Below are 24,994 nucleotides of genomic sequence, written 5' to 3' on the forward strand. Positions count from 1 at the left end.
TCGTCCAAAACCATGAAAGAAAGTCGTAGCATAGTATGTCGTCCAAAACCATGAAAAAAAAACACAGTATAGCATGTCGTCCAAAACCATGACAAAAAGTCATAGCGTAGTATGTCGTCCAAAACCATGACAAAAAGTCATAGCATAGTATGTCGTCCAAAACCATGACAAAAAGTCATAGTATAGTATCTCGTCAAAATCTATGAAAAAAATCAGAGTACAGCATGTCGTCCAAAATCTATGAAAAAACGTCACAGTGTAGTATGTCATCAAAAACTATGAAAAAACGTCATAGTATAGTACGTCGTGAAAAAGTATGAAAAAACGTCATAGTATAGCATCTCGTCAAAAACTATGAAAAAACATCATAGTATGGCATGTCGTCAAAAACTATGAAAAAGTCATTGTACAGAATGTCATCCAAAACTATAAGGGACGTCATAGTATAGCATGTCGTCCAAAAAACATGAAAAAAAGGCATAGTATAGCATGTCGTCCATAACCATGAAAAAAGTCATAGTATAGCATGTCGTCCATAACCATGAAAAAAAGTCGTAGTATAGCATGTCGTCCAAAACCATGAAAAAAGTTGTAGTGTAGCATGTCTTCAAAAATAATGAAAAAAAGTCGAAGTACAGTATGTCGTCCAAAACCATGAAAAAATTCGTAGCATAGTATGTTGTCCAAAACCATGAAAAAAAGTCACAGTATAGCATGTTGTCTAAAACCATGAAAGAAAGTCGTAGCATAGTATGTCGCCCAAAACCATGACAAAAAGTCATAGTATAGCATGTCGTCCAAAACCATGACAAAAAGTCATAGCATAGTATGTCGTCCAAAACCATGAAAAAAAGTCACAGTATAGCATGTTGTCCAAAACCATGAAAGAAAGTCGTAGCATAGTATGTCGTCCAAAACCATGACAAAAAATCATAGTATAGCATGTCGTCCAAAACCATGACAAAAAGTCATAGCATAGTATGTCGTCCAAAACCATGAAAAAAAGTCACAGTATAGCATGTCACCCAAAACCATGAAAGAAAGTCGTAGCATAGTATGTCGTCCAAAACCATGACAAAAAGTCACAGTATAGTATGTCGTCCAAAATCATGAAAAAAAGTTGTAGCATAGTATGTCGTTCAAAATCATGAAAAAAAGTCGTAGTATAGTATGTCGTCCAAAACCATGAAAAAAAGTCGTAGCATAGTATATCGTCCAAAACCATGAAAAAAAGTCATAGTATAGTATGTTGTCCAAAACCATAAAAAAAGTCATAGCATAGCATGTCGTCCAAAACCATGAAAAAACGTCATAGTATAGCATGTCGTCCAAAACCATTAAAAAAATTCGTAGCATAGCATGTCATCCAAAACCATGAAAAAAAGTCGTAGCATAGCATGTCGTACAGAACCATGAAAAAAAGTCGTAGCATAGTATGTCGTCCAAAACCATGAAAAAAAGTCATAGTATAGCATGTCGTCCGAAACCATAAAAAAAGTCATAGTATAGCATGTCGTCCAAAACCATGAAAAAAAGTCATAGTATAGCATGTCGTCCAAAACCATGAAAAAAAGTCATAGTATAGCATGTCGTCCAAAACCATGAAAAGTCGTATGTCGTCCAAAACCATGAAAAAAAGTCATAGCATAGTATGTCATTAAAAATTATGAAAAAACGTCATAGTAAAACATGTCGTCCAAAACCATTAAAAGTCGTATGTCGTCCAATCGACTCCCGTAATTATTCATGTCTGATTAATGTAGTGATTAGATTTGAGATTAGGTTTTTTTTAATAGCTTTGATTTATCAAAAGTCATTTATTTATACAATAAATAATTCAGGGAGATGTTCTGGAATACATACTGATACTTTGCTTACCTATATTGTTACAATTTATTCTCAATTATTGTCTCAATATGTCATAGTATAGTATGTCGTCAAAATGTATGAAAAAATGTCATAGTATAGTATGTCGTCAAAATGTATGAAATAAAGTCATAGTATAGTATGTTGTCAAAAGTCGTGAAAAAAAGTCATAGTATAGCATGTCGACCAAAACCATGAAAAAACGTCATAGTGTAGTATGTCGTCAAAACCTATGAAAAAAAAGTCACAGTATAGCATGTCGACCAAAACCATGAAAAAAAGTCATAGTATAGTATGTCGTTAAAATCTATGAAAAAAGTCATAGTATAGTATGTTGTCAAAAGTCGTGAAAAAAAGTCATAGTATAGTATGTCGTCAAAAACTATGAAAAAACGTCATAGTACAGTATGTCATCAAAAACTATGAAAAAAAAGTCACATTATAGCATGTCGACCAAAACCATGAAAAAAAGTCATAGTATAGTATGTCGTTAAAATCTATGAAAAAAGTCATCGTATAGTATGTCATCAAAAACCATAAAAAAAAGTCATCGTATAGAATGTCGTCCAAAACTATAAGGGACGTCATAGTATAGTATCTCGTCAAAATCTATGAAAAAACGTCATAGTATAGTATGTCGTCAAGAACCATGAAATAAAAGTCATAGTGTAGCATGTCGTCCAAAACCATGACAAAAAAGTCGTAGCGTAGCATGTCGTCCAAAACCATGACAAAAAGTCGTAGCGTAGCATGTCGTCCAAAACCATGACAAAAAGTCATAGTATAGTATGTCGTCCAAAACTATGACAAAAAGTCATAGCATAGTATGTCATTAAAAATGATGAAAAACGTCATAGTATAGCATGTCGTCCAAAAACATAAAAAGTCATATGTTGTCCAAAACCATGAAAAAACATCATAGTATAGAATGTCACTAAAAATTATGAAAAAAGTCATAATATAGTATGTCGTCAAAAACTACGAAAATAAGTCATAGTATAGTATGTCATCCAAAAATATTGAAAAAAGTCATCGTATAGAGTGTCGTCCAAAACTATAAGTGACGTCATAGTATAGTATCTCGTCAAAATGTATGAAAAAAGTCAGAGTACAGTATGTCGTCAAAATCTATGAAATAAAGTCATAGTATAGTATGTCGTCAAAAACCATGAAAAAAAGTCATAGTATAGTATGTCGTCCAAAAACTATAAAAAAACAACGTCACAGTATAGTATGTCGTCAAAAACCATGAAAAAAGTCATAGTATAGCATGTCATCAAAAACCATGAAAAAAAGTCATAGTATAGCATGTCGTCAAAAACCATGAAAAAAGTCATAGTACAGCATGTCGCCAAAAACTATAAAAAAAACGTCACAGTATAGTATGTCATCAAAAACCATGAAAAAAAGTCATAGTATAGCATGTCGTCAAAAACCATGAAAAAAAGTCATAGTATAGCATGTCATCAAAAACCATGAAAAAAAGTCATAGTATAGCATGTCGCCAAAAACTACAAAAAATACGTCACAGTATAGTATGTCATCAAAAACCATGAAAAAAGTCATAGTATAGCATGTCGTCAAAAACCATGAAAAAAGTCATAGTATAGCATGTCGCCAAAAAACTACAAAAAATACGTCACAGTATAGTATGTCGTCAAAAACCATGAAAAAAGTCATAGTATAGCATGTCGCCAAAAACTATTAAAAAAAACGTCACATTATAGTATGTCATCAAAAACCATGAAAAAAAGTCATAGTATAGCATGTCGTCAAAAACTATTAAAAAAAACGTCACATTATAGTATGTCATCAAAAACCATGAAAAAAAGTCATAGTATAGCATGTCGTCAAAAACTATTAAAAAAAACGTCACATTATAGTATGTCATCAAAAACCATGAAAAAAAGTCATAGTATAGCATGTCGTCAAAAACTATTAAAAAAAACGTCACATTATAGTATGTCATCAAAAACCATGAAAAAAAGTCATAGTATAGCATGTCGTCAAAAACTATTAAAAAAAAGTCACATTATAGTATGTCATCAAAAACCATGAAAAAAAGTCATAGTATAGCATGTCGTCAAAAACTATTAAAAAAAACGTCACATTATAGTATGTCATCAAAAACCATGAAAAAAGTCATAGTATAGCATGTCGCCAAAAACTATTAAAAAAAACGTCACATTATAGTATGTCATCAAAAACCATGAAAAAAAGTCATAGTATAGCATGTCGTCAAAAACTATTAAAAAAAACGTCACATTATAGTATGTCATCAAAAACCATGAAAAAAAGTCATAGTATAGCATGTCGCCAAAAACTATTAAAAAAAACGTCACATTATAGTATGTCATCAAAAACCATGAAAAAAAGTCATAGTATAGCATGTCGTCAAAAACTATAAAGAAAAACATCACATTATAGTATGTCATCAAAAACCATGAAAAAAAGTCATAGTATAGCATGTCATCAAAAACCATGAAAAAAGTCACAGTATAGTATGTCATCAAAAACCATGAAAAAAAGTCATAGTATAGCATGTCGCCAAAAACTATGAAAAAACGTCACATTATAGTATGTCATCAAAAACCATGAAAAAAAGTCATAGTATAGCATGTCGCCAAAAAGTATAAAAAAAAAACGTCACAGTATAGTATGTCATCAAAAACCATGAAAAAAAGTCATAGTATAGCATGTCGTCAAAAACCATGAAAAAAGTCATAGTATAGCATGTCGTCCAAAAACTATTAAAAAAACGTCACAGTATAGTATGTCATCAAAAACCATGAAAAAAAGTCATAGTATAGCATGTCGCCAAAAACTATAAAAAAAACGTCACATTATAGTATGTCATCAAAAACCATGAAAAAAAGTCATAGTATAGCATGTCGCCAAAAACTATTTAAAAAAAAACGTCACAGTATAGCATGTCATCAAAAACCATGAAAAAAGTCATAGTATAGCATGTCGCCAAAAACTATATAAAAAAAAAGTCATAGTATAGTATGTCATCAAAAACCATGAAAAAAAGTCATAGTATAGCATGTCGCCAAAAACTATAAAAAAAAAACGTCACAGTATAGCATGTCATCAAAAACCATGAAAAAAAGTCATAGTATAGCATGTCGCCAAAAACTATAAAAAAAAAACGTCACAGTATAGCATGTCGTCAAAAACCATGAAAAAAAGTCATAGTATAGCATGTCGCCAAAAACTATAAAAAAAAAACGTCACAGTATAGTATGTCGTCAAAAACCATGAAAAAAAGTCATAGTATAGCATGTCGCCAAAAACTATAAAAAAAAACGTCACAGTATAGCATGTCGTCAAAAACCATGAAAAAAAGTCATAGTATAGCATGTCGCCAAAAACTATAAAAAAAAAACGTCACATTATAGCATGTCGTCAAAAACCATGAAAAAAAGTCATAGTATAGCATGTCGCCAAAAACTATTAAAAAAAAAACGTCATAGTATATTATGTCGTCAAAAACCATGAAAAAAAGTCATAGTGTAGCATGTCGCCAAAAAGTATAAAAAAAAAAACGTCACAGTATAGTATGTCATCAAAAACCATGAAAAAAAGTCATAGTATAGCATGTCGCCAAAAACTATTAAAAAAAAAACGTCATAGTATATTATGTCGTCAAAAACCATGAAAAAAAGTCATAGTGTAGCATGTCGCCAAAAAGTATAAAAAAAAAAACGTCACAGTATAGTATGTCATCAAAAACCATGAAAAAAAGTCATAGTATAGCATGTCGCCAAAAACTATTAAAAAAAAAACGTCATAGTATATTATGTCGTCAAAAACCATGAAAAAAAGTCATAGTATAGCATGTCGCCAAAAAGTATAAAAAAAAAAACGTCACAGTATAGTATGTCATCAAAAACCATGAAAAAAAGTCATAGTATAGCATGTCGCCAAAAACTATAAAAAAAAAACGTCACAGTATAGCATGTCATCAAAAACCATGAAAAAAAGTCATAGTATAGCATGTCGCCAAAAACTATAAAAAAAAAACGTCACAGTATAGCATGTCGTCAAAAACCATGAAAAAAAGTCATAGTATAGCATGTCGCCAAAAACTATAAAAAAAAAACGTCACAGTATAGTATGTCGTCAAAAACCATGAAAAAAAGTCATAGTATAGCATGTCGCCAAAAACTATAAAAAAAAAACGTCACAGTATAGCATGTCATCAAAAACCATGAAAAAAAGTCATAGTATAGCATGTCGCCAAAAACTATAAAAAAAAAACGTCACAGTATAGCATGTCGCCAAAAACTATAAAAAAAAAACGTTACAGTATAGCATGTCGTCAAAAACCATGAAAAAAAGTCATAGTATAGCATGTCGCCAAAAACTATAAAAAAAAAACGTCACAGTATAGTATGTCGTCAAAAACCATGAAAAAAAGTCATAGTATAGCATGTCGCCAAAAACTATAAAAAAAAACGTCACAGTATAGCATGTCGTCAAAAACCATGAAAAAAAGTCATAGTATAGCATGTCGCCAAAAACTATAAAAAAAAAACGTCACATTATAGCATGTCGTCAAAAACCATGAAAAAAAGTCATAGTATAGCATGTCGCCAAAAACTATTTAAAAAAAAACGTCATAGTATATTATGTCGTCAAAAACCATGAAAAAAAGTCATAGTGTAGCATGTCGCCAAAAAGTATAAAAAAAAAAACGTCACAGTATAGTATGTCATCAAAAACCATGAAAAAAAGTCATAGTATAGCATGTCGCCAAAAACTATTAAAAAAAAAACGTCATAGTATATTATGTCGTCAAAAACCATGAAAAAAAGTCATAGTGTAGCATGTCGCCAAAAAGTATAAAAAAAAAAACGTCACAGTATAGTATGTCATCAAAAACCATGAAAAAAAGTCATAGTATAGCATGTCGCCAAAAACTATTAAAAAAAAAACGTCATAGTATATTATGTCGTCAAAAACCATGAAAAAAAGTCATAGTATAGCATGTCGCCAAAAAGTATAAAAAAAAAAACGTCACAGTATAGTATGTCATCAAAAACCATGAAAAAAAGTCATAGTATAGCATGTCGTCCTCCTTAGTTTCCCATGATGCTTACCTGTGTCTCAGTCAGACACAACCCACTGGCCAGCTGCTTCCTCTCGGCTCCGACGACATAGTGATTTTTTTCAAATGCTCGTTCTAAGCGCAACAGCTGAGAGGGCGAGAACGCTGTCCGGATCCTTTTGGGTTTTCTGGAGAACGGACCATGAAGCAGCAGGTTCTCTGGACTGCTGTCGTCCCCTGAACACAAACACAAACAAACAAACACAGCGATTAAGAAACAATAATCTGTAGTGACACCTGCCCCACATGTTTACAGGAACAGGAACTGAATATAAATATCACATTTGTTGAATCGTTCTACCAGAAGAGCTGAAAAAATAAAGACAGAACAACAAAACTTAGACACTTTACTTTCCCCTGTTGTGAACTGAATCACTGCAGGATGAACTCTGCAGTGGTGTGAGACAGCGATAAAGTGATCAAGATATTTACACAGATGAAAAACAGTAAGTTAAAGTTGGTATATAAATGCTCAATTTAAATGTTCACGCTATGAAAACAACCAAATCTGTCGTTTTATCACCGTCAGTGATCGTCCAAGTTTAGCAGAGTCCAGTAATGGAAAGTAACTGAATACATTTACTCAAGTATTATACATAAGTGCTGTACTTACTGTATCTCAGTAGCTTCTTAAGTTAAATCAACTCTTTAAAAACCTTCTTGGATCAGCTGGGTTACTGGTGTTTTGTTTTTTCTTTTTTATACATATTTATTGATCATTGTTGGAGTGAGACTGAGACTCTAAGATTCATTTTTCTCTGGTGACTGGATCAGTCCAGTCACTAGAGAAAAATGTTGGTATTGAACGTTTGTGGAAATCACGGATACGTTACACTGGTACGTTTCATCTGTCTCCTATCAACGTTTCTATAGTGAAGCAGTTCTGCTACAGTCTGAGATCTCAGGACTTAGTTTTGTTTTGTCTGTTCCTGGTTCTCGGACTGAGCTGGGAGACAAAGATTTCCTGTGCTCTGCTTCTGTGACCTGGAGTAACCTTCAGAACGAGAAACTACATGAAAAATCTCTGCTTAACTTTAAAGGATGAGTGAATCAGTTGGTTCTTGTCATTGTGTGCAGGTGTTCTAATATTTCTACATGTTACTGTGAATATTTTATGTTTTTATTGTGGTGTTGTTTGGCTGTAACTTTCCATGTGCTGCCAGGTCTTCCTAAAGTCAGCGGGACTCACCTGGTGAAAAATGTGTTAAATGAATAAAATCATCTGCACTGACTTTGGGTGAGACGCCTGCAGCTGCAGACCAATGTTTGACACCAACAAACAAAACCAGATTGTTTTTACCGACACATCTGTGCTCAGGGTTTGTGCCACAAACCAGATATTTAAGTCACAACATGATCTTTTCCTCACTGTGAGTGTTTTTGTGCCTAAATATGACGTTAAAAAAGTTTCAAACTATCTGCAACATAATGACGTAGCAATGCAACGTATCTGTGGTTTATAGAAACGTACAAAGACATTTATTCTGGTGACTTAGTTTAATAAGATGTTAGTGTGCTTTTCGTCATCCTCGGCCTCTTCAAACACCTCAGGGAGTTCATACGAGTCGTCTTGAGCAGTTTGAAGAATCAGCATATAGTGCAGACTGAGAAATCATTTTTCAGACAGTTGGAGTTGACGGGCTCAGAAGTAGGAGACAATCAAGATGAAGCCAAGTCTCTGAACATTTCACCTCATACAATATCAGCATGTATCAGTGAACCTAACCTTTTATTTTATCCTCTAACTGTGGCAGATTCTTCAGTGATTGTCCTGCAGTCAAATGTTTCCACTCCGCTCTCATTTTTGTGACAATTAAGAACATCAGCATTTCATCAAACAGTTTTCATTGAGTCCTGTTTCCACAAATATTAACTCCTGATACTGTCGATCCCTCCGCTATAAAAAGAAACAGTTTTCTGTTTTTATCAGCAACTTTAGTTCCTCAGGTACAAATTCTGTGGCACAGAGTGCTGCAGGAGTCGCTTCTTAAACGAAGGAAAGTATTGAGGATTTTAGCACTTCGCACAAAACTTGAATCTTAAATCAATCAGGAAAATTTGATGATGATGAAACGTGTGACTGTTTTATAGTGATGGGAGTAAAATCACAAAATAAACTCTATTAATTTACTTTCAGTCTAAATGTTATTGATCTTATATTTGCAGCTGACGGTCTTTACAGTTATTATCCTTTTCTTTTTAGGAGAATATTAACTCTGAATTTTACCCCAAGCGACAGGCAGCTGAAAATAATTTGAGTTGAACTTTGACCCTCAAACAGCTGAAGAAGTGAAAGCAGACAGAGAGAAGACAGACCGGCAGAGAACGATGATACAGATCATTTATCCATTAAAGTATTGAACAGTTTATGTGAAGAGTTGATTTACAGAAACAGATAAGAGCCCTTTTTAAAATGAATAAATCACCAGTCTGACAAATATTCATTTGAGGGCACAAAAACAAGATCATTTAAAACAGTTCAACATTTAAAAGCTTTGAGACAACCAACACCAGTCTGACTGTTACTTCCTGACTTTTAGGAAAATCAGTGACAATGGAGATCTCTGTTTCGGCAGATTTGTTAAAGGTAAATATGCACGTGTGTGTATGAACATCTTACATTACATCTTCATCTTACATTAAAATAATCACAGAAATCCACCTATAGCTCCTCCCTCTGCGTCAACACTGTGCTCTCCTCCCCTCATGTCTGTGACCTCCATCTTTGATCGAACCCTCTCCTCTGACCAACACATCAAACACATCAGCGTCCTCCATCTCAGAAACACCACCCACCCCATCCATCCCTCTGCTTTACAGCCATTCATCACTGCAGACTGAGACAGTCTCCTCTACGGGTCATCAACACTCTCAACAAACTACATCCAGACTTTAGCTGCTCGTCTCCTCACACACCTGTGACCACATCACCTTCGTCCTTCATCACCTCCACTGGCTCCCCATCCCCCAGCATATCCACCTCACACTCCTCATCATCACCTGTAAAGCTCTCCACAACCTGAACCCACTCACCAGAACACACCTCTTTAACACTGCCTCCATCCTCCATCCTCCCTCTCTGCATTGTTTCCCCTCTTATCAAGTATTTTGTTGTTCTCTGTGAAGCATCTGAGTATCCAGAAAAGCACTATATAACTCCAATGTGTTATTGTTAATAACATTATTAAAAAATATAATAAATTGTTCTTGTTTGGGGACGCCCAATAGCTCAGCAGGTGGAGTGGGGACAAAGGCTGCATCCTGTCGCAGCAGCAGTGGGTTCGATTGTTTGGACTTCCTTTAACTCAAAGGAAGGTGTGTGTGTGTGTGTGTGTGTGACTGAAGTCTGACTCAGCGTTTGACCACAGCCATGATGATGTCATCAGTGTTTCTAAAAACAAAAACTGGGTCAGTTCACACAGAGAAACATCGTCTCACTGTCACAAACACGTCTGTCGTAATAACATTTAACATGTGACATTAATAAGAATTCACATATTTATTACACAGGCTAAAGATGTAGAAATATGTGTGAGAGGTTGATCAGCTGTAAATTCCTTGGCACACACACACATTTCAGAGGACCTCTCATGGACGACTAACAAGAAGCGTCTGTACATCCTGAGGACGCTCGGGACACTGAACCCGTCACAACAGTTTCTGGTGTCGTTCTGCCGCCGCTCCACTGACAGCATCCTCACATACGGCGTCTCTGTGCGGTGCGGTGGATAAAACGCCTCAGCAGAAACTCATAAAATCTGCATAGATCATCAGACATCAACAGCTTGCTGCCCTGGACGACACCTTCACCTCCCGCTGCAGAAAACACACAACATCATGAAACACTCGTTCCATCCTGCTCATCAGCTGTTTGACCTGCTGGCCTCCAAAAACACTACAGCTCCATCAACAGTCTGAACCCCACAGTCGTCACCACTCTGACCTCTGACCTCTGACCTCACTAAAACACAGGACAGTTCTTTTATAACTTATTTCATGTGCAATAATCTGCATGAGCATTTTATTTAAATCCCATTTTAACTGCATACGTTGGCAGAGTGTATAACATGTGCAAATGTGTAGAATGTGAACGGAGGCATTTATTTATTTATTTTTATTACTATTTGTTATTTCTATATATGAGCCCGGCCCATGAGTGCACCTGGATTTCATTGTATGTTTGTACAATGACAATAAAACAAAATCTAAAATCTGAAAAACAGAGGAAACTGGACGATGTTCATCAGAGAAAATAGAAATTACTGGTCGATTATTAACTAAATTTTAATCATCAACTAATTGTTTGAGACATTTTCAAAGCAGAATGTCAAATATTTGCTTCTTAAAATGTGTTTTTTTCTTTTTCTCTCTGTTTTATATCTCAATTAACTTTAAATATCTTTTTACAAAATAAAACATCTGGTAACTTGTGACGGACGATTTCTTATAAAGAAAAATAATCTGCAGGATAAAAATAAAATAAAATGAAATTGTTTACTTGTAATATGTAAATTAAGTATATACAGTTATTAAATAATGTCGTCATTCACTTCAGAGGAAAGTACTTTGTTCTTTATCCACACAGCTGGAGCCATTTACAGTTCAGTTAAAGATGCAAACCACAGAAATATAAATACAAAAACCTGAACCTGCGACAACATTAAAACTTATTTTGCACCCTCAGGAACATTTTCCTGCTGACAGCGACACACTGTCTGTCTGCACGCTATCTTCCCTCTGTGGTGTTTCTGATTTTCCTTCAGTGTTTAAAGGCTTTCATTTCTGACCACTCAGATTTTCACACGTTAAAGACACAGACACTAATTTGTTTATTAGACGTGACGACGTTCAGTAAATCCGTCTGAAACTAAGTCGGTAAAAATGGACATTGAGTTTCTCTTTGTGTCGTCGCTTTCGCTTCAAACCCACATCAAACATCTGCTTCACGTTTCTGACCGCTTATTAAAATCAAACGTGAATGTCACAATAATATTTTACATAAAAACAAAGTTTCCTCAACCGCTGCAGCTCGGCTGAAAGGAGCCGCCACCGTCGACACGCCGCACGCAAAAAAGTCGGTTGCTCGGCGGCTTCGAGGAGGCGAGGAGGACAATGATGGCGTGCAGAGAGCCGACGCGTGCTCACGCCTGTTAGCCAACGTTAGCGTGTGTAAAGTGATATTCATATGCAAAGCCGCAGTTGGGAGCCGTGGCTGATGGAGGAGCTCCGCTTGCAAATGTGACGGTTGATTTCTGTTGAATGTCAAATGAGACGAGACGAAGCTTTAATGTAACAACGACATGGAGTCCACAGGTCAGAGGTCAGAGGTCAGAGTCGCTCAGCGGGTTCGGTTTGAGTCCAAGAAGTGAAAACAGCCGGAAACAACCAACAAACGACACAAAAATAAAGTGAGTTTAAAGTGAGACAAATGATCTGCTGCAGAGAAACATCAGCTCTGAAACTCTTCTGTCAGTTAAGGGTTAAGTTTAGTTTGGTTAAGGGTTAGAAAAAAGTTGTGGTCTGGGTTAAAATGAACAGATGTCTGTCAGAAGGGGCTTTCTGGGAGACAGCTCACCAGGAAAACTTCTCCCGTGTGCGACTGCTGTGGGTTCAGTTACTGTCCAACACTGTCTGTGCCGTCTCCGAGTTTCAACTGGGTTCAGAAGTGGAAACAATAATGTAACATGAGTGCGATGCACGTTTGTCATTTACTGGTATAAAAACGATCTGAAAGTCATTAAAACACCGTCAATAATAAAATGTCAGAATTATGTGTCAAGGTCGTTTTAAAAAGTTGCAGCAAAGTTTGTCACAATAAAAGTCATAGTGTGCTTTTTTTCATCACATGCTGGCTCCCAAACTATGAGACCAGCTGATCTCAGACTTTGGTTTCAAAATGAGGGATGACTCCTCCCACAGCCGCCTGCAGGGCTGCTGTTAGAGGGTGGAGACTGAACCAATGTCAAACTGGTGACCTTGAACCTGCCTCGACCTCTGAATAAATACCAACATCTCCATCTCTTCCCCAGAAGTCGTCTGCACACTGACACACACTCACACACACCAAACAGACAGGATGAAACCAGGAGCCATAAAATCATGACTTGTGTCACTGTGCGCCTCCTCCTCCTCCTCCTCCTCCTCCTCCTCCTCTCATACGACACATGTGTCACTTAAAGATATTAGAGAGTGAGTCCATCAGACATAGTGTTTCTGAATGAGCCGTCACTGTCACACACACACACACACACACACACGTTGTGGCACCGATGAAACAGGCAGCAACAGAGCACGGCCGAGAAGTTTGACGATCTCATCATCAGATTTACGGCAGAGAAACATAACAAGACCTTAAATTAACATTTAAGGTGGCATTCAGAATTTAAGGTGGTTTTCCTGGTGATCAACCAAATAGTCTCCAGCGTCACCTGATTTCACCTGAGACATGATTTATATACACTCACATATATGTTCATATATGCTGCACACACAGCGTGCACACTGTCGTTCTGTCTCTGCTGTAGTTTAGACACTGAAGCAGAGAGGACCCCTGCAGTGTGTCACAGTCACAGACCTGTAATTTACCCATGGTGCAACAGTGTAATGGTGCAATGCAACATATTTAAACCTGTACGAGTCAGTACATGAACACACCGTCACACACACACACACACACACACACACACACACACACACACACACACATTGCTGACATTATTTGTAACACTGAACTGATTCTACTTCTGCATCTAATTTATGTTCTGTTTGATTTTTAGTTTTTTTAATTATTTTTTGTATGTGTGTGTGTGTGTGTGTGTGTGTGTAATTAGACCAGGACCAAAACTTTGACTCAGAGTTGCACAAGTTCTAGTTGCTGCAGACATGAAACCATCAGACAAAGAGAGACAGAAAAGATCCAGACAGACAAACTGCAGCAGGAGACTCATGATGAACCTGCACATCTGCACATCTGCACATCTGTCAGGATTCATCCAGCGACTGTCTTTCAACAAAATGTGTTTCAAACCAGGAGAAACATTCAGAGGTTCCAACACTCCATCTTTAACTAACTAACACTGTTTATCCTCGTCATCTCTGATCTTAGATTCACTTCATATCACGAGAAAGTCGCTGTAAATGAGGTGAAAACTGATTCTTGGTTTGGGTGTCACTGAATGTTTCAGGCTGCAGACAGAAGAATGTTGAACTGTTTCAGCTCAAAACTCAGAATCAGAATTAAAACTCTGAATCTGAAGCTCACGAAGATAAAAATCTGAAATCTGCAGAAACAAAACGAAGCAGAGACGAGGACACACTTCCTGTCAGACTCTTCACTGACAAACTGCTGCAGCTGCTGTGATGACACAAGAAGAGAAATGTAAACAGATGCAGGCTAATGCTGCTAATGCTGCTAATGTTGCTAATGCTGCTAACGTTGCTAATGCTAACGACCCACTTCTTCTTCTACTGTTGGTTACAAACGCATCAGAAACATTAAAGGAAATGATCATTTGTAGATCAAGTGTTACATTTTGATGAACAGAGAATCCAAAAAGGTGAACGTTCTTCATAAACTGAACTGAACGAGCTCGACATTTAACAACAGCAAAACAGTGTCAAACCATCAGTTTCACACAACTCGTGCAGAATAATCCACATCTCATTGATCAGTCAGGTGATCAGGACTTCACAAACACATCATCTAAACACTGATATAAAACACGTCAGTACAAACTCCTGCCTTTAAACTCGGCTCAGGCTGGTCTGAGCTTTTAAGGACCAACCTTAAAATGACTCCATCTGAACATGTGACTCCAGAGGAAGCTCCCACCCAGCCTGTCTGCGTCCTCACAAACCCTCAGCACTGCTTCCTTGTTTGCTCCCATCAGCACATTGTGATCGTGGCCTTTCAAAACACGTGGGTTATACGTGAAGTACTGGCTCATCATCACACGGGACATGTACGAATTCAGGTGCTTTAGTTTTCGCAGGAAAACACACAAACAGCTGATGACGAAACACCAACGTTACACCTGGTGACAAACAGGATGATCTGCAGGTGAAGTGTGTTTGAGGAGCATCGCTTCCCTTTCAGGACTGGAAAGAGCTCAAGTATGACACAGAGGAGGAGGAGGAGGAGGAGGAGGAGGAGGAGGGCGAAGAGAGGAGGAGGAGGAGGAGGAGGAGGAGGAGGAGGAGGAGGAGGAGGGTTGTTGGGGCAGATGGCACATCAGGCTCCCCTGGCACTGACAACAAGTCCAGACCTGTCAGACACACACAAACACACACACACACACACACACACACACACACACCTCGGGATGGGACAACATGAAAATGTCATGTCCTGATTATCCTCAACATCGTCCTGATAAATCTTCAGAATAAAACTGTTCAAACAGTCTGGACTCACTTTGACTCAACGTCTGGTGATGAACAAATGAACAAATATTCTGACAACAAATATCTGTTGTTTTTTGTTTTTAAACAAACAAACAATCTTACAAAGCCTCCTCAGACTTTTAAACTGTGTGAAGAGACATCTGAAAGTGCTGCGTTCAGAAATCTCAGCATCAATATGAACTTAAAGTTCCAACAGTAAAAGTACTCGACACAAAGAATAATAGTTCATAATGTTTCAGCGATAATGTTAATAATTTGCATATATATATATATATATATATATATGTGTGTGTATTAGTGATCATATTGAGGTCACTTCACATTCTGATCAACATTTCTCACTATTTTTACTGTTGTTACAAACCAATCAATCAATCAATTAATCCATAATAAAAATGATCATGAGTTAATAGTTTAAACTGAATTCCACCTCAACAACTGATCCTGCTGTTACATTAACGCATCATGTAATGAGGTCAGATATAATATAATAACAGACACATTAAAGCTCCAGTGTTTTGATTTAAAGTGTAAAGTGTTTCATTGTGTTTCTGTTCCCTCAGAATGAGCTGTTTATATCTCCACAGGCAGCAGGTCCTCGTCTACACAGATCACCATGTTGCACCGCCATGTTTCTACAGTAGCCCAGAGCGGACAAACCACACACTGACTCTAGATAGAGACATTCATGTTTCTGCGTCCGCCACCGCAGTTAGAGGCCAAACTGCAACGTGTAGAACCAGAGTTACACTGATTAGTAACTTTGTAATTTAACTACATTTTACTGAAGGAACATTTTACTGTAATAGATTACTGTCACTGTGTGGTATTAGTACTTTTACTGCAGTGAGGGAACTGGATCAGTTTTATTCCCAGCTAGCGTCTGCTCAGCTGACTCTCCTCTTATTGTTGACGTGTCTGATTATGAGACATCAGCAGCGTTCAGCCGGACGAACATGTAAATGTACAGAAACAAACTATAGAGGTGAGTTCAGTGACGTCAGAGTGTCACACAGTCACTATATGAAGAGAGAGGGTGAGAGTTTGTCCTCTGCCGCCTGGACGGACACAAAGACGCGTCTCTGCAGACTGAAAATGATCAGAAAGTTTCAGGGTCAAAGTTCATGGAGGGGAAAAAAAATCTGAGGAGCAGGAACTAAATGAAGAGAGGTAAGATTCAGCTGCCTGGAGCAACCCTGGAGTCCCTTCAAGGACCCCTGGAGTCCCTTCAAGGACCTCTGGTTGTCCCCAGACCACAGGTTGAGACCCTCTGATGAGACGGAACAAGAGACAGAGCTGACTGGAGGCTGACAGCCACTTCAGATAATGAACACAAATGTGTCTGTGGGAAAGAAGGAGGAGGAGGAGGAGGAGGAGGAGGAGGACAGAGCTAACAGCGACAGGTAACTCAGCTCCGTGTGGACGCAGCTCAGATCGACCACAGCCTGACAGTCCTTCATCACCACAGACACTGAACCAGCTCAGAGGACATGTTGGTATCGTACGTTTCTGCAAACCACAAACTTGTTATGTTTCATATCAACATTTCTAAAGTGGCGTAGTATCTGAGCCGACTCCTTCAGGAGGTGGAGCGGGTGGTGGACAGTGAGGCACCTGCAGAGCTGCAGACTGTTCAACGCTAACAAACTAATCCAGCTGTTTCTGAGAGACGTTGCTGCGTCTCCAGTCCGGACTGCACCATTCAAACTGTGTATTTGAGCCCAAACATGATGTTTTTCTAACTGAGAGCTTTTTGTGCTGGAACATCTCCACACTTTGACCACAGAGACGCTGAAACATAAAGAAACATGTCTGTGACACAGCAGACAAACGCAACAGATCTGAGGTCTGCAGGAACCGACAACATCAACATCAGCTTTCCTTACTGCAGCACATTTGTTCAGTTTCAACCAAGAAACCAAAAACCTGTTTTCATTCCCAACTCTGTGTCGAGATCTGAGCGTCACATACAGACTCATAACGGCAGCTTTCATGGCGTCATGAAACACACCGGCAGAATGTGCAGAGAACTACTGTGGTGGAAAGAACCAGAACGTCCCTGTAGGACAGGAAGGGTCAAACAAACACTGGACTTTCACCTGAGAGCTCACTGCTCACTTCCTGTAAGATTTAGTTTCCAGATGAATGATGAACTGTGACATTAAAAATATTAGTAGTTGTTAGTGATCAGTACGGAGCAGACACAGAATAATTTGACACTGCTGTCATTGAAATTAAAATCAAAAATAGATTTTTGTGGGCTTTATGTATGAACAAAATGATTAGATCCAGGGTTTTTTATTATTATTATTATTATCATTATTAAGTCTATTCTCATTTTTAACAAAATATATATATACAGCCTTTAATGATTTAGGTCTGTTCATAAAACATTGGGGCTGAGGCCTCAGACACCAGGTCAACTGAAACTTTAGGAAATAAACCTAAAAACAAAACAAACTGTGTTTAAGTTTTACTGAGAAAAAGACTGTGTGAATCTGACGAACACAAACTTTAACGTTACTATGGTAACACAAAGTTTTAACAGACCTGCAGCATAATAACGTACAAATGTGACGTTTCTGTGGTTTGTAGAAATGTACAATTGTGACATTTACTGTGGTGACGGGGCCGCACTACAGCTCCAAATGTGGATTAATCCACCACTGAAAATAGTCCCCAACACAGTGACTGTCTCCTTCTGTCTGTCTGATAAAAACTACAGTGATCAGATGGTTTTAGAAATTACTGAGACTTTTTTAAACATTACAATTAATCATTCTTTTTATACTTTAATTCCAGAAAAAATATCAAGAGTCACAATTTTAAATATAAGTTGATAATAAACAGTTAAAACCAGTCGTTGATATAAAGAAATAAATCAGCTTTTAAATGTTGTGATTAAATATTATTGAGTAATGTCAGATATTTCACTGATGTGGGGTCTTTATTCATTTGAGACGGACACTTTGAAGTCGACTTTCTTTTCAGGAGCTCAACAACAACAACAACAACAACAACAACAGCCAGCTGCATCATCTGATAAACAAATAAGTAAATAAATAAATAAATTTGTGACATTGTAAAATCTTATCTTTTGCAGAATTATCTCCACCACAAATATGAGTCCAAAGTTTAATCTGGGGAACTGGTTTTTATTTTGTTTTGTTCTGTGTTGTTTTGTTTTGTCGTGAAATAACAGCGTGTTGACAGACGGACCAAAAGTGGACAGATACTAAAATAAAAGTGACTGAATGAATAAAGACAATAATCTTATTGATCTGTGAGATTTGTCGTAAAGCTTCAGCTGATCTGAGTGGAACTTTGTGTTTTAGAGACTTGTGTCGTCAGAAGGAACCAATGAGCTGTGAGCTGAGAGTCACAGACAGGAAGTCAGACCGTATTTAGAGACGGACCAACGTGTTGTCACAGGTGATGACGCCAGCAGACGTCTCATCGACTCTATCCTGTGTTCTGCGTCGCTCACTGGAGTTGTACAGTTCGTTTTTCTCTGCAGGATTTATGACATCACAGCCAGTCTGGAGCCAATCACAGTCCAGTGTTTGACTCACACACTTGTGATGCTGAGACTTGACGCAGGTCACAAACACTGAAAATGTTTGTTATAATTATTCAAATCAGAGCGTCGTTAACGTCTGAACTCGATTCCAACAGTTAGAACTTCTGTAGGATGTTTAGATGACTTCTGTCGTCTGACTCCGCCCCGACGCACAGACTTATCTGACAGGACGTCTATGAACCAATCACAGAGCTCCACATCATGTACAGTGGACTACAGTGGAGCCACGCCCCCTTCATTGACAGCAGTGACCATGAGGCGAGGAGGAAACACAAAGTTTCAGTCTGTTAATCATGTCGTTAAAGTTCATAATTTATGTTTAAAGTGTAAATGAGATGTTTAATTACTGACGCATGGCAAAATATCAAATTAAATATTAACAGACTTTACTCTGGATTTTTTCCAAAATATTGGTCCACTGGAGCAGACGATGGAGCCGAGCGTCCCTGGAAAATTAAATCCTGTGTAAATATGGATACAATCATCTTATGGTGCGTTGTACTGATATTAAGGATAGTTTGAGTCGTGATAACAAACACAGTGTAAAATATAAATACAGTGATTTAAAGCTTCACTTTGTTCATTAATAAGATTTAACTCTTTGTGTAAAAAAAATAATGTTGTGTTTTTTTCTGAATTAAGTCTGTTAAGACCTTTAAATGTTGTTTTTACTGTCAGCTGATTTCTGCGTTCAGATTCTAAGATACAGATATTAATATTCAGAGTGATATTTAATATGACGGCAGATTGAGTCCCAATGAATCAGTTTGTTTCTTCTCAGAGGAAAAAATCTGACCTTTGAAGAGTGTGCGTGTGTGTGTGTGTGTGTGTGTGTGTGTGTGTGTGTGATGAGCTGACAGATATCTGCAGAGTTGATGAGCAGCTTTGAGCTTCTAAACTTCACTAACTAACTTCCTGTTGGGACCCTCCAACAAACACCTCGTGGCCCCGTGTGGGCCCCGAGCCTCAGGGTTTGTTTGTTTCATTTTGACTCACTGAAGCTACAAAGCTACAAAGCTACAAAGCTGAGCTGTGACTGTTGGACTCCACCACACATTTGATTTGTAAAACTTCTCCTCTGATGTTTGAAGGTTTAAAAATAAAAACGAAATCACCAAAACTTGAAAAAGCTCATTTCTAATTTTTGAAGACACATTTTCTTTAAAAATCAGCTGTAAAATAAAAACAAAATATAACCATTTAAATGTGTGTAAACCCCTCAGCCAAGATAAAGATAAAATAAAACAGTCCCTCCCCACGGCTTAGAAAATAATTTGACATTCCTCTCTGTCTCTGCTCCTCCTCCTCCTCCTCCTCCTCCTCCTCCTCCTCCTCATAAATAACAAACATTTCTTCTTTCAGATCAACATCTATAAAAACATTACTTTAGTTCATTTTTTTCTGGAAAGTGCATCTGTAATTAGATAAAGCCTCATTTGCATATTTAAATATATAATTTCAGAAAACTTGAAATACAAAGAATTAATTGTCTTCCTGTAAATAATCGACTGAAGAAGAGTCGCAGTGAAATCTGATAAATAAAAATGTGTCTGAACACTGAAATAAATGTTTATCAAGCAGTTTATTATTATCATCATTATAATAATTATTTTTATAATAAACTAATATTTATCATCAGTTTATTTAATGAGATAATAAAACGTCCTGTTTTCAGCCCTGAGACAGAAACAGATTTAAACTCATGATAAAATTCTAAGAAACACCAAAAATCTGAAACACTTTTATCCAAGAGGAAACGTGTGATATTTTCATTGTTATTTAATTATTAGAAAGTTATATTTTTGTTTTTAAGAGGCAAATATATATACATATATATATAAATAAATGCTGACTGACGAAACTGATTCAATATTCGTGTGAAACTAAAACAGCCATTAAATTAAAACTGACCCTCAATCAGCTGATTCTGACTTCAGTTAATTCAACAAAGAATTTAAAAAAGATTGATTGATAAAATCTGCAGATTAATCAATAATGAAAAAACTGTTTGTTACAATCAGACACGAACAACGAGGGGTTAAAACCAGGAGAAGGATTATTGATTGATGTACTGATTGACAGCGAGCTGCACCAAACGGTTTGTACATTGTGTCAATAAAGTTTGTTTGAACTGAGTCATATTTACAACTAAAGGCAGGTGAGTCACAGTGACGTCACTCTGAGAGTCTCATTCAGGTGTTTATAATTGTTTCACCTTAAATTAACAGAAACATTTAATGAACTGCGGAGTTCAAACTGACTGATGGCAAAATAAAGTCTGAATAAAAACTGCACCAAAGTTTAAATAAATTAATTAAATTCATCAGAAAGATAAAAATTCATTTTAAAAGATAAATGTAAAATAAACTGATTCTAACAGGCCTTAAAATGTGTCTCAGACTCTTCACTGAGCAGCTGCATCATTATCATTATTATTATCATTAATATTATTATTATTATATCACATGAACACATCAGCAGGAACACTACAGGACATATTTCAGGTCGCTCGTGCTGCAGATTGAAAAGCTAAATCTGAGCGTGCGCTGTGAGGTCACCTGCAGGATAAACCGGTGACATCACAGCCTCAGAGGTCAGAGGTCAGAGGTCAGAAGAGAAGAAGTGAACTGAAGCTCAACTTTGTTACAACTTTATTATTCTGGTTTCTAAAGATCCCAAACTGTTGACACGAAGCAGCAGGTGCAAGTGTTTGTGTTTGACGTGAAAAGATGAAGTTTAAATCATTTAATTCAGCTTCAGTGAAAAGTTGTGATGTCGACACACAGTTAATATAATATACAGTTAATAAGAATAAATTATATGATCTTTAATCAGAGTCTTTAATGAGGAAGAGAACCCGGATGTTAAAGGGTTAAAGATGAAGAAAAACTTTCTGCTCTGCAGGAAAATAAAAATATCAGAAATAAACCTTCAGTTTTTTTTTCTTCTGTTTAATTTAATAATAAATATTAAAGTGTGTTGAGCTGATTTTGAATCAGAGCTGAAGCCTGAAAATTAAATTCTCTTCGGTTTTCATCAGATTTTTTCTACTCTAAATTAAAAAGAACAAAATGATTTAAATATTAAATCATTAAAAATATATTATATTATGATATAATTTCAGTTCTTTGATCAATTTGAAATAATTGTTTATTTTGTTTTACTTTATATGTTTAATTATTTATTTAATTCATTAATTTTACGCATATAAACAAATATTGTCTGCGTCTTTTTTTCATTCAATTATTTAATTTGTTTTATTTTAAAATGACTTATTATTTTTAATTATGTCTATATTCTAATATATGTAAGAACATTATTATTTTTATAGTTTTAACTTCCTCACAGTCTGTTATTTGTTTTATTGTTGTATTTTACAGTTGAATCATTTACAGTCACAGAGCCGCTCTCCGCCGGGTCGCCTCCCACATGTTGAGAAACTCCGGATCGATTGTTTCTGATTTATTTCTGATTATTTCTTTTTGTCTGAATCTGAATTTTGAATCTGTAAAAAACAAAAAGACGAAACTTTTCTCTTCTTTGACTTCCGCCGCTCTGACGTTCAAACCTCGAGGCTTCACTTTGTTTCATCACCTGATCATAAATAATAAAACTTATAATAAATCAAACTTCGGACACAAACAGCTGTTTCCGCTCGACGAGGCTCAAAAATCCGTGAAAAGAAAAACAAATATTTGATTTTAATATCAGCTGTTTTTTCTCCGTGACATCATCAGGATGATTTTTGTCTTCATGAATCCGTCAGATGGGTTTCATCATGAATATTAAATTTATTTAAAAGAAAAAGAAAACAGAATCAGGACGCTTTTAATTCCTGTAATTTAATTTTGTTAAAGGCCCGGAAGTTAAAACCCACCTGACTGAGACTCTGTGACGTGTCTCAGGTTCAGTTACAGCTAATAATAATAATAATAATAATAATAACAATAATAAGTTAAAACTGATAATTCGATCATTGTAAATTAAGCTTAATATCTCTGACAGTGATTCACGCTGTTTAAACAAACTGACTCTTTATGACTCAAACGAGCTCCTGTAATATTCTGTTAAACATGTGACAGAGAAATAAACTGTTTCATGTTTAATTTGCTTCTTTACAGATAAACTCTGAATTTACTGTCAAGTTTCAAAACTAGAAAAAGAACAAATCCGTTAAATTCAGGACAAACATTAAAACAGGTTTTTAAATCATCAGAAGAAAATCAGTTCCGAGTTTCACGTTTAAAGTTTCGATTCATTTGTTCAAAGTTATTTTATAATTAATATAATAAAATAGTTCAGTGTGCTGAGAGGACACATGTGACGTCAGAGCTGCTGTTTCCATAGTTTTAGATTCAAAACAAACACGATGCGTTTATAATTATTATTATTATTATTATTATTATTATTACAATAAAACCACAGACACATCAGCCTGTTCTGTTTCCGGTCACAGGTCACGTGCGCTGCAGTCAAAATCAAACACGAGCCTCCGTAAAATAAAAACTGGAGCACGAGACGATAAAAATAAATCCTTATATAAGATCTGATAATTGTTTAAAATGACTCGTGCTCAGTGGGTGGTGTGTGTGTGTGTGTGTGTGTGTGTGTGTGTGTGTTGTTAGTTATTTCCTCAGTGAGTCACCGGATGAAACTAAATCTTTGAGCAAACAGAAAAACCAGCGAAGAATCACGTTTCAATATGATCACTGATTATTATTGATTATTGATTAAATGTCAGAAACAATCAGCAACACGAAGAGTCTGAGTGTAAAATTAATCAAAATACTAAACGGAAATTTTAACCTCCAGAAAACAAATTAATCTTATTTCCTGTCACACTGAATCTGTGTCGGCAAATTCCTCCAATAACTGACCAATAACACCATCGATTATCGATCAGTATTTACTCTGCAGACTGACTCAAACTGACTCTCACATACTGTTATTAATTACTTCTCTCTGCTGATATGAATATTATACACATCAGTGATTATTAAACATTTAAATTAAATTAGAGAAAACATTTACACATCATCAATAATAACAATAACAATAATAATAATAATAATAACAGCAGTCTGTATGAAGGTAAATAATAATAACAAAAACATTAATGTCCTGTCTGATATACTGTCTCACACACACACACACACACACACACACACACACACAGACTCGCTGATTAAATCAAATCAATCTGTAAATATTGATAATATCGGGACAGATCAATATCTGATAGAGGCACCGTGTGTGTGTGTGTGTTTTCATTTAACCTCTGACCTCTGCTGCCTGACAGAATAAAGTGTCCCACCTTGGAAGCGGTGTCCCAGGTAGCGGCTCCGCAGCACCCACGGGTAGAAGCTGAGCGCGTCCCGGTGCTGCGGGCTGAAGAAGCTCTGCGGGGGGATCTGCAGCGGGTGCAGCGGCAGCCCGCCGGGGCTGTGCGCGTGCGTCCCGGGCTCCTGGAGCACCATGTCCGGCCCGGCAGAGTACAAAGTCCTCCCGCTGCTCCCCTGGAAGCACGAGCCGAACACCCCGGCGGCGGCGGCGGCGGCGGCGGCGGCAGCGGCGGAGGGGTGCAGGGACTCCGGGAAGCGGAGCGCCGTGGGCCGGATGGGCTCCTCACCGGAGCCGCCGCCGCTGCTCGCCTCCTTCCCCACCAGAGACTCGATGGTGAAACACTTCTTGTTGTTGCTGTGGTGAAACATCGTGGAGCACCTGCAGCTGAGCGAGGAGGAGGAGGAGGAGGAAGATGATGAAGATGTGACCGTCCAGTTAGTCCAGTTGCTCGGACTGGGAGAGCTCACAGTCTCAGTTCGCTCCAGAGAGCCATGACTCTCCTCAGCTGATCCTGACTGCTGCACCTGGACCTGCTTCCTCTCACCTGTGTCCGGGGCGGTGTCTGCGCGCGCTCTGCGCTCTGCGCTCTGCGCCCTGCGCTCCGCGTGCGGCGGATCAAACCCAACAAAGTCCCGTTAAAGTGTCCGGTCAGAGCGGGGCGGGTCCTCCGGTGAGCGGCGGGGCCGCGG

The 24,994-nt window shown here is 37.3% G+C and overlaps 1 protein-coding gene across 1 annotated transcript in view; it reads right to left on the minus strand.

Annotated features, from left to right (window-relative positions):
- Positions 1-24,938, minus strand: part of emx3 (empty spiracles homeobox 3) — a 41,923-nt gene extending 16,985 nt beyond the window's left edge. The window contains exons 1-2 of the mRNA XM_033618411.2: positions 24,277-24,938; positions 6,972-7,156 (exon numbers count right to left, since the gene is read on the minus strand). Coding sequence (XP_033474302.2) covers positions 6,972-7,156; positions 24,277-24,673 — 582 coding nt within the window. The 5' untranslated portion in view covers positions 24,674-24,938. The remainder of the gene's footprint in view (positions 1-6,971; positions 7,157-24,276) is intronic.
- Between the last annotated feature and the right edge of the window lie 56 nt (positions 24,939-24,994).

The sequence above is a fragment of the Epinephelus lanceolatus genome, chromosome 7, assembly GCF_041903045.1.
Source record: "Epinephelus lanceolatus isolate andai-2023 chromosome 7, ASM4190304v1, whole genome shotgun sequence".
NCBI lineage: Eukaryota > Metazoa > Chordata > Actinopteri > Perciformes > Serranidae > Epinephelus > Epinephelus lanceolatus.